Source organism: Psammomys obesus, unplaced genomic scaffold (genome assembly GCF_907164565.1).
Source record: "Psammomys obesus unplaced genomic scaffold, mPsaObe1.curated_primary_1811, whole genome shotgun sequence".
Lineage (NCBI taxonomy): Eukaryota > Metazoa > Chordata > Mammalia > Rodentia > Muridae > Psammomys > Psammomys obesus.
The window spans coordinates 6598556-6609754 of record NW_026596147.1 but is presented as its reverse complement, the minus strand read 5'-3'; the positions used below and the strand labels follow the sequence as shown (position 1 = coordinate 6609754).

The 11199-nt window shown below is 42.0% G+C and overlaps 1 protein-coding gene across 2 annotated transcripts in view; it reads right to left on the bottom strand.

The window, feature by feature from the left end:
- The window catches only part of Pdlim3 (PDZ and LIM domain 3), a 32797-nt gene continuing 21598 nt past the window's right edge, over positions 1-11199 (bottom strand). The window contains exons 4-8 of one of the 2 annotated variants that reach the window (XM_055593584.1): positions 9826-9893; positions 4947-5210; positions 3442-3572; positions 1861-1972; positions 1-712 (exon numbers count right to left, since the gene is read on the bottom strand). In XM_055593584.1, the coding sequence (XP_055449559.1) occupies positions 523-712; positions 1861-1972; positions 3442-3572; positions 4947-5210; positions 9826-9893 (765 nt within the window). In that variant the 3' untranslated portion in view covers positions 1-522. Of the gene's footprint in view, positions 713-1860; positions 1973-3441; positions 3573-4946; positions 5211-9825; positions 9894-10255; positions 10444-11199 lie in introns of both variants that reach the window. The other variant, XM_055593585.1, reaches the window with a different exon arrangement.

The following is an 11199-nucleotide window of genomic DNA, read 5'->3' as shown; positions in this document are numbered from 1 at the left end:
TTAAAAAAGAAAACACGCTTCGAGTATTTATTACGCTTGTGTTATCGTGATACAGCTGTTTGCATACAAAACAAATCCTGGTAATGCCTTCCTGACATGCACTTTAAGAATAACAGACACGGACATCTGCCATGTTTTTTTGTTTTTGTTTTTTTTAGAATACAAGATTGTTATTTGACATTACTTACTACAATTACCAAAAGCAACTTTGAAGGAGAAACAACTTGAACTCCCCCAAATAGCCAGGTGTTTACACTTGGGATAGTTGGGTAACAGATGGAAACTGTGGAGCGTGACACCGAAACATTATTGCTTTAGATGTCACCATTGCTAACCCCACAGATAAAGAATTACAAGCCATAGGTAGCACTTGTTTCTGTCACTTGACAGACCCTTCCTTTACTACACTGTCAGATAAATGTCTAAAAGCCTCGGCTTTGGATTTCCTGCTCGAAGCTCCGCATCATTGGCCAGTGTAAGTGCGCGTGGGTGCGTGCATGCGTGTTCTCGCCTGCAAAGGGCCTAAGCTTTGGGGTACAGAGTGACGGTGTCGTAGCCTTCGGGGGGCCTCGTGCGGGCTCTCGCGTGGGTCTCGCAGTACAGCTCTCCCTCCACGAAGAAGTAGCCCTTCTGCTTGAGGTTGAGGTTACAGTCGGCGCATACAAAGCACTCGGGGTGGCGGTACTTATCCCGGGCCTTGACGACAGCACCTCTGTGGGGAGAGAAGACACAGAAGGTACAGACAGCACAGGAAGAGAGGGGAGGCTGCGGTCAGCTGGCCTGTCCACAGTCAGGGAACGCAGCGCACCTCCGGCATTTGTATGTCAGAACTTGCCCACGCCATCAGCTTCCTCTCTGATACTGAGCTGGGAAGGCTTTAGAGTCTCAAAGGCACAAGTCAGGGAACGGTACTTTCTGTCGCATGCCCCCACCGCCCCAACCCAGCTTCTTTGTAAGTGGGAGCTATGATTTATGGGGGCTGAACCCCTTAAAGGGGTTCGGTGGCTTTGAGACAGGCTTTGAGCTGCAGAGTTGGGGGTTCCCCTGTGGGCTTCCTATCCCGGTGGCCCAGCATCTGCTCTCACCTTAACCAGCGACAGAGGATATTGTTATTGGGGAACAACGTTACTTTTGGCGACACCATGAGCTGTGTGTTTTCAGAGGTGCTGTCCAGCCATCCCCTTTTCTTCCTGTCTCCCACTTTGTTCCCTTGGTTCTAACTAGGGCCTCCTTCCTCCACCGTTCTCTTGGATAACTGGGTAAATTTTGTCTCTGCTCGTGGTGGGAGAAGAGGATGAAAGGGCAGGAGAGGTGGCCACGTCTGATTCACTTGAAAAATGTGCAAAGGTGGCTGTTAACACACGGAGTCTCCCGACGACGGGAGCTTGACTGTGCTGTAAAAAATATCTAGATCTTGATATTTGTGTAATTAAAATGGTTGGTCACAAAATGCATTTTAATTCACAGACCAACGGGCCCTGAATTTTTCTTCTTTATAGAAAAGTAAGTATTCAAAGATCATATATTAATGGAATTAACTTTTAAAAGGAAGATCTTGAGTCTTGGAAATTGTTTTCATATACGTGTTTGGGCAGTTTTTCTTTCTTTCTTTTTTTTTCACGGAAGTATTTCTGAAGGTACAGACTGCTACTCGTGTTCTACGCCGTCTTGAGGTTATGACTGAGGCGCACTGGCCAAATATGCTGAAGTGTTATAAATGTTCTATTTTAAGTTAATGACTAGAAATTGAACTTTTCCAAAAACTGCCTTTTCTCCAAAAAGGCCTAAAAGTACAAGGCGTGGAAAAGTGCCAGCGAGGCTCAGAGTGAATTGCCGAGTGAGTTAAAAAGCAAGACGTACACAATGCCACTCCCACACTTGTCGCAGAGAGGCATCTTCTGGGCGCTGCCAGCCCCGCCGTGGACCTTAGTAACCGGAGCCCTCACGCTTCGAGTTCCAGCAGGACGGTCCTCTGAAAAAAAAAAAAACAAAGTGTTTCCATTTATGGCGAGGAGCAGCTGGCTCCAGTTCCTACGTGGAGTCTATTTTAGAGTGAGCACTTTCACGTCTATTTTGAAGCATGCACTTTAGCCCGAAGGATTCTTGGGCCGCGTCTGCACTGTGGTCTCAAAGGCAGCAGGGCCCAGCGGTGCCGGAGAGGCCTGGTTCTGAGCTAGACCCCTTTAAAAGTGAAACTACTCAGAAAACGTGCTGGCGGGGACTGTTGCGAGGTGTTTGGAGGACAGGGCGTCTTTCATTGGATGCCTTTTTTTTTTTTTTAAATAATAATTTATTTTTATTTTATGTGCATTGGTGTTCTGGCTGCTTGTCTGTGTGAGGGTGTCAGGTCCTGGAGTTACAATCAGTTGTGAGCTGCCTTGTGGGTGCTGGGGATTGAACCTGAGTCCTCAGGAAGAACATTCAGTGTTCTTACCTACTGAGTCACCTCTCCAGCCTCACTTTTAAAAGGATGTATTTATTTATTTTGTCTGTGAGTGTCCTATCTGCGTGTATGCCTGCATGCTGGCAGAGGGCATTAGATGACATTATAGTTGGCTGTGAGCCACCTTGCAGTTGCCAGGAACTGACTCGGGGCCTCTTAAAAAGCACATTTACATTCGGACAAAAAGCATGAGTTGAAGTACAAGCCAGAGGTCATCTTTTCTTTTTTCTTTTTTTTTTCTTTTACAAATATTTTATTTATTTATGTGTATGAGTGCTCTATCTGCATGTACGCCTGCACACCAGAAGAGGGCATCAGATCCCATTATTGACGGCTGTGAGCCACCATGTGGTTGCTGGGAATTGAACGCAGGACCTCCGGAAGAACAGCCAGTGCTCTTAACTGCTGAACCATCTCTCCAGGCCCCTAGAGGTCAGCTCTTATACATACTGGCTGTGTGGCCTTACCCAACTCTGCTTTCCTTAGGCCTCTGTTTCTCATTGGTCAAGTGGGGCAAGTAATAGTCTCTGCCTTCCTGACTTATTGTGAAAATTTGGTAATGCTAGATGCAAGGAACTTTGTATAGGGTGAGATAGCAAGGGGCACAGCAGGCTTCATTGTGTGTGTGTGTGTGTGTGTGTGTGTGTGTGTGTTTCCTGAGGTTGATGATACTCTAAGGAGTTTGGGGAGGAGAGGCTGAGAAATCTTATAGCATCTGTTGAAAACTAAATCTTTGATTAATAAGCTATGCTGGCTCTTGACTACTATGGGTAGAATTTTTTTTTTTTTGGTGCTTTTTAAATTTTGAATGAGTGGTTTCATACCATGAATACTTGGATATGTCCAGAAAATTCTTTTCCTGAATCCTTCTGAACAAAGACCCACTTGATTATTGACTAGAACGAGCATTCAGACAGCCCTTCCCTCATGCTCAGTTCTTCTTTCCCACCCACTCAAGGGGCTTTACAAATACGTCAGTAGGGACTAGCAAGGCTCACCCGGCCCGTCGTTCACCAGCTCCTGGAGCACCCTGAAGGAGCCTGACTGGCGAGGAGGAGTTGGCTCATCCCGATTGTCATGGAGCATACGGTACACATCGGACTGAGGGGGTACCGAGGCCGCAGGCTCACTGAAACACAGAGACAGCTGGTGACACACCGTCAGAAGGGCCGGGGGGCAACGCGACAGTGACGGTCATCCCTTGCTCACGGCAGGTGCTGAGCAGGGAATGACTCTCCAGTGAATCTCTAGGAGAAGAAATATGTTTGAATTCTCGTCTGTGACTTCTGTCAGGACACATACATCTTAAAAGACGAGACTTGTGTCTGATGGCTATAGAATCATAGATGCGAACAAACTTCCTCTTTTTTTTTTTCAGCAAAAAGACAGCAGACATAAGAGTGTAGGAGTGAGCTCATTTTGATTAGCCTCACTCATAGAAGTTTAAATATTACTATTTTTGATATAAAAGCAAGTTCCATATAACGTCTAAGTTGATGAAATTTATATTACATTAGAAGACACCATTAAAAACAGTATTTCAAACCTCATAAGGCTTTTATGTAGCTTTTATCAGCACTTTTGCTAAACTGATTATTCTATTTTCAAATAGTCACAATAATAACGAGAACAATTTTATCTACTATGCTTTCAGTAAATAGTGAACAATTAAAATGTCATCATAATTCTACTTGTTAGGGACTAAACACTTTATTTAACTGTTATTACCTAGAAATCTATCTGTGCATATTTTAGTCACCTATATTCTACCTGAAAATAAATAAATAAATAAAGCTTCGGAATTAACTCACCGTATAAACCCTGAGACAACTTTAATATTGCTACATGGCATTCTTAAGTGTCACCATAATTTATGAAAAGTGATTTTGCAATATTAAAAGAAGCAATTATGGATTTTATTCCATAATAAATCTTTTTAATTGGAAAAACCTCTGTTGGCAAAAGTACTTGGAACACACATTAATAACAAAGAAGAAACTAGTCAAAATAGACACTAACGGGAATTGAATATCTTCACTAACAGCTTGAAGCATTTGTTTATAAAAAGTTAAAGAAATGCAAACATTTTAAACAGCAAAACAATCCCTCTCCACACATTCCCATAGAAAAAGAGAAAGGGTTATTTCATAATAGTGTTTGGACATCACCCCCCAACCCCCATCTTTTCACCAACAAAAGACAGACATGCAAGATCTTAAGCCATTTTTGAGAATACTAAATCAGGCACTTATAAAGTATACTGAAGCTTTCAAAAGACATCCATTTGGTCTTTATGTAATTTTATTTTATTTCTATCTGTCCCATCATTTATGTAGATAAGTTTTATTACCAGGTTTAAATGTTTCAGAAACATTTTTTTTTTTCCCCTTAAAGCTTTCCCATAGCTTTCTTTCCACAAAGACAACGTTAAAAGACACCATTAAAGTCGCTATCACCCATGTGTTTAGTCAATACGCCCACGGTTCAAAAAGTGTCATATTACCTCATGGAAGGTGTCTCCCCTAGAGCTGTGGAAACCTGACCCTGAAGTGTTTCCATAATATTGTCATCTGAGTACAACTGCATAGGTGTGTTAAACTGAGCATGTACAATCTTCACGCCCGGAAGTTCCATTTCCAAAGGAATGTTAGGGGCCATCTTAGCAGCAATTTTCAAGTCACCTGGGCAGATCGTACTGACAGTACTGACGGAGGAAGGGGTGCTACGTCCGCTGCCACAGTCAATACCGGAAGGAGTGCTGCAGCCACTGTGTTAGTGACCGCGTTACCCAGGGAGGACGCACGGAACCGGAAGGACAGAGAAGACAAGTACAGACAGGTTAGGAAGAAGTGGGGACAGGACACCGGCTAGAAGGTGTTTCCAAAAGGGACGACGAGAAATTCACATGCAGAAAACTTGAACCAAATAAAAAGGTGCAGGCGATAGCGCATTTGTTGGCTTGATCCTACCGAGTTAAGGAGTAACGCGTAGAAAGAGTTGTACACAAAGCAGGTAGAAACCAAATGTCTTTCTTATTTAAAAAAAACAAAAAAACCAAACAAAAAAACCAAAAACAGGCCAAATAATTTTCGTTTCTGATAATATTACAGGTAAATGGTGGAGGAGGATTAGTTAGATATCCTTTTGTGTCTCTGAAGTTTATATTTAAAATATTAATGAATGCTACTTCACAAGTAGTAACATTGGATAGCATGAAAATTTAGGCCAAACGTTTCAAAATAATCATGCTTCAGTCACAGGGTCAAGCTTGACTGGATAGTAATTGGAAATTTGTGGGTGAGGCTAAGTAAAACTCATAGTTTAGAGCTATGTTATCAATATTTTACTGTTATTATTTCAATATATTACTTTTTGTTCACTTATTTTGTTAGGAATATAGTTTAAAAACTTCCCTGTAACCTAATACAGGAACCAGAAACAGTCAATAAATGCTCACCGCCTTCCAGCCCATGATCACAGAACAAACAAACAGGTCCTTTCACAGCATCTCAGTGCTACTCAAGGCTAAGGTTTATTTCCTTTCTACACAGGTGTTTCATGCAAGACTTTGACACACACACACACACATATTTCCATGCATATTTTTTATTTCCTTTGAAGGACCAGGGTTAGGACTTTAAGAATAGTAGAGAGGTTGATCACACTAGTCAAGAACTAGGGAGATTCTGTACTCTTTGTGAAACTGAATTGGAGACTGGCCACGCTGACATGCATTTTGTTAATTAATTACAGGCGTTTTAAACACATAGAGAGATACATTTTATGAGAAAATGGCGTATATTATGAGAGTCTTCAGAATGTCCAGCCGTTTAGATTAAAGCAAAAAGAGGTGTCGATATCAATGTAAGCCTCCGTCATGATTGCCTGTTAGTATTGCTGTGAACTTGAGACACGTGCATATTCGTGATGTGGTTCCCCAAAGCCCACAATCTCAACTGAGACCATGGGACCCCATCTTTGCATTTACTTTAAAGGGCTACTGTTGCTAATCACAGCCCCACAGAGACAATAAAACCCAAAAGGATGCTCAACAGTGACTTTTAAAAAATAAATGTTGCAGTTGATTAGTTGGGACAATACTGTCAATAAATAAGTTTTTTTTTTTGTTTTGTTTTTTGTTTTTTAGGGTCTTGTGTTACACAATCCAACTTCTTACACCATCCCTTTAGCTCCTGCCTGTTGAGAATCTCTTTAAAACACATCCAGGGCATTAGTTAGGTCATGGACCAAAATACCATCTGGCCTTATTTACCATTTTCCTTCTTTCATTTCTTTCTTTCTCTCTCTCTCTCTTTCTTTCTTTCTTTCTTTCTTTCTTTCTTTCTTTCTTTCTTTCTTTCTTTCTTTCTTTCTTTTTTTCCTTTCTTTCTTTCTCTCTCTCTCTTTCTTTCTTTCTTTCTTTCTTTCTTTCTTTCTTTCTTTCTCAGCACTAATTTCTAAAATTGACTTTCACTGCTAAAAGACGGAGAAAATTCTCTCTTGTAGAGCAGTTTGGTCAGGATTAGATGATTTGACGTAAGTGTAATGAGGTTCATGAACTTGAAAAACAGGAGTTTGAGACAGTGAGTTAAATCTTGAGGGACATGGGCCAAATACGATGGAAGGTCAGGAGAGATTTAGATCTTTTCTGGCTTCCTGCGTAGCAGGAAGGATGCTAGATATTGGATAAGTTATTATCTGCGTGAACTCAGAGATATACTTTATTTTGAGCTGTAATTAGTAATCGTTTTTTCTGTTATTAGGTATCGTGTATTGATATGTATGTGCATATGGTTTTAATTTGTCAAAGACTGTGTCTTCTATTTCTCCTTCTTTCGTTGTTCGAATGAGGGGCCCCGTTTCTCCTAAATGGAGGAAATGATGTAACACCAACAAAAATGGCCTTTGACAAATATCCAAGACAAAGTTTAAAAAGTTCCTCTGTAGATGGTTTACGTAAGATGGTTCTCATGGACTCCAGGCCCCATGGAACATCCTCATGAGTCCAGTGACTTATTCTTGGTGACCCTGAATGGAGATGCTAATGCCATCTCCCAGAGGCTGTCTTGGTGAGGGGGCAAGAACGGCTGTCAAGGGGACGGTGACATCCATGACTTCACAACCAGGTGGGTTCTCGCACAGGCAACAAACTTCCCTGGGAATGCGTTCGAACTTTTGGTGAGGAGGGCATATTTCTGGATGTGATTTGTTTAAAACTACCCAGAAACATTTCATCTTTCCATTCGGGTCTATAAAAAAATACCCTGTGCCTATTTTGAATTATGCTTTGGCTTTAAAATGTAGCATATCTCAGTATAAAAATGCTGGTGCTTTAAATGGCTTCACCCGCGATGACCAAGTAACCAAATGAGCCAGAGCTAGTAGGAAAACACCAGGTGCCTGGACACGCAAATCCTCTACACCTGTTTCACTTCAGATGAAGCGAGTTGCTCACTCACAGTGTAGCAGTAGTTTGGCAATGTTGCCTTGAATTTCTACTTTCATTAAAAAAAAAATCACTGGGAGAAAGCAAAAAGTTCCGAGGCTAGAGCAAATAGTGAGGGGACAGAGGAAGAAAAGAAGCGTGGAGAGGCATTTCCACCAGTCTTTAGGATCTGTGCACAGGTGGCCCTTTCGATTTATTTACCTATTTTTTAGACAATTCCTGCCCTTCTAAATTCTGTTGCGCGGGTGACAAACTTGCAAATGGGCTGCCCTTGTCACCCACCACGCTCGAGTTAAGACAACCCAGAAGGAAGCCCCTCTGACTCCCTTTGAATTTTTGCACTGTGGAATGCGTCTTCGGGCATTATATTTATTCACTATATTTTGCTGTGTATTATTCAGTGGCGAAGTAGCATTTTTAACTGTTAAACTCTGCGCGGTGTGTCCCGTGACTGAAGGTGCAGTGGCGTAGGGTCAGCAGTGGTAAAAGTGGAAAAGATGGAAGGAGGAGTGGAAACAAGGGAACAGAGAGGGTAGTGCAGAGTGGAAAGGTGGACAGCTTCCGGTTCTTCCGTCTCACACTCAGGAAACACTGGGCACTCTTGGGATTCTATTTCTCTACCCAGTGTGCACATGAGGAGCATTCATTATGTTCCAGGCTCATTTCTAGGTGTTGGGGATACAACATGGGGCTAGTCAGACAGAGATGCTCTCTTCGCATCATGCTTCCATTCTCCCATTCATGCTTCTTTCTGTGTCTGACATTATGAAACTTGTGTGGTTTATTTGGAGACAATCCTCTGGCCCTTCCTGTAGCTTACTGAAGGGTCTACACTTTTAATATATGATTTGTAAGTCATCTATGTAGTAATGATTTCCTAGCCACAGGAGAAGTTAAGTGCCTACAGGGTCAGCCACGTAATTGTGACATGTACCCAGTTAACATGGGCTTAACAGTGATGAACATGGCATGTGAAAACATTCCATTATTCCCTCCCCCCATAAAGCGAAACAGTGGGAGAGTTAAGTAAGTCATGCGTATGGAATGAGCTCACCTATGGGCTACCAGCTTGGGCCACCTGAGGCAAACCATTATGAGCTATTGCTAACCAGACAGGATCAACTTAGTGTGATAAACAGCTTCCTTGGGTTAACCAGCCGAAGGTCAGAGTGATGGGTTTGAGGTTTCCTGAAGTTGCTTTCAACTGACATTCAGGCTCTAGAGAAGAGTCTGGGAAAGACGGTAGCCAGAATCGCTTCTTTGATTGACAAATAAGATTTTAGATTTTGTTTGTTATTGTTACTGTGGCTTATATGACATATCCCATGAGAGTCCGAAGCACTCTCTGTAACTGGCTTCCCTCTCTCCTGTTATATTGATTTTTCACCAGATAGAAAAGTTTTCACCTCAAGGAGCCTTTCTTCCTTTGTATGGATCCATCCCTCTGAGCAGTTGTTTTTAGATAAGGGCTAAAATGCTGGGTCTGACAGTGCCAAGAGAAGCAGGCACTGAGGTGGGATGGCCGGAGTCTGTCAAACATGTAAAGTGATCCCAGCTTCCCCTTGCTACGACCCAGGGCTGGTTTCCATGTTTTGTTCCCGCTGGCTGGGCTTTCCTGACCTGGGACAGGGCACATGTACCTGACTCAAAGGTCACTGTGTTCTGGATGGGAGTCCCAGAGTCTTCGGGGCGCTAGTTATAAATAACCACGGTGATCACATAAAATTTCACAGCCCTGTCATCTACTCAGTATTTACTCTTAGTAATGGATGCTATTTGGCTGCTGCTCAATGCTAAGTGAGTTGTTTCTTTTTGCTTTTGAAATAAGCTTCACAATGAGACATCACCCCAGACACCTAGAAGTTACTTTCCCCGGTGGTTAGTAAGAACTGATTAAAGCAGCATGCACTTCAAACTTCATCTCAGAATTTATGACCTGGTTCGGCCTGGAATTATGAAAGGTTTGGGCCGAATATTGTGCTTGTGTTCAAAGTAGTTCACATCCTGTAAAAGAAAAGGGGGTGGGGGGTTAAAGAAAAATTCCTCAGCGGAGGCTTGATCTTTTGGTGGGTAAAATGTAAATGCATTAGAATTGTGCAGAGAATGATTTACCAGAAAATATTGACATTACTGAAAAGGCTGATAGCAGGACAAGAGATTCCTTTTATTTTTTTTTAAAAATCCATGTAGCCACTAACCATTCAGGAACTGGGTGACAGGGCTCTGGAGCAATTAGAGCCGAGTTTGAGATGCCTCTCTATAAAAAACAAAGAAAGCAAAGGAGGAAACGGCAGGAGCTGGACCTCTGAAAAGAAAGCGCACCGCACTGTGAGGAACACTGGCCAGAGCCAAAGGTCAGTACTTACTTTTGAGGCGAACTGGGGATGAGACTCCGCAGCTGTCCATGCAACGCGTCTTGGATATTGCTAGCTGAATATAGCCCAATTGGTGAGTTATAGGAAGCGCTCACTACCTGTCTTTTGTCATCAATGTTTGCTGCTGCAACGAAAGGCTGGGCCCTTCTGTTGTGCGTGGTACCAATGGGTTTGAATTCCTGTACATGGCAGACAAAATACACAGAGCCACAGAGAACGCACAACAAAGCTGTTAATGAACAAAACTGGCAGCAACGCTGTTGTTAATTAAGGCGTCTTTAACTGCTACAGGATTAGCAAAAAGGTTAGGGGAGGAATCAGGGTCCGTCTTTCTACCACGTCTCTGAAACTTACACATGCTTCACTCATCTATCAAATGTTAAATGCAATAGACGGAACCTCATTGGATATCTCAAAATTCAAACATTGTCTGGCCTTCTCCTTTTCCAGCTTCACCTACTTCTTTTTATAAAACTCCAGAAACAGAGTATTAGAAATGAGATTTTTAGTTTAGAAAAAAAATACCAGACTTAAAATAAGCTTAATATTCTGTCTAGCTGCAATTACCTGTACTTTCTTCTCTGTAAATATCCTTCTGCTTTTGTGATACTGATGAATGAACCTAGGGTCCAGCACAGCCCAAAAAGGATGCTACCACCACATCTTAATGAATTTTCCTCCATTTTAAGAAGTGAGAGGATAAAAATCAGTAGGCAAATGAGCATTCGTGAATAACTATATTGTACCATTTAAACTAATATAGGCAAAGATTATTTTGTTTTTTTTTTTTTTAATATCTAAAATAACAAAACCCAAATCATTAGTTTGAGTGTGGCTGTTCTTTAAAATAGTAAGGAGAACAGAAGGCCTTTATGAAAGCAGGGGCACCACTCATAGAATTCTTTTCTTTTATTGTGACAGTGTTACATGTGTAT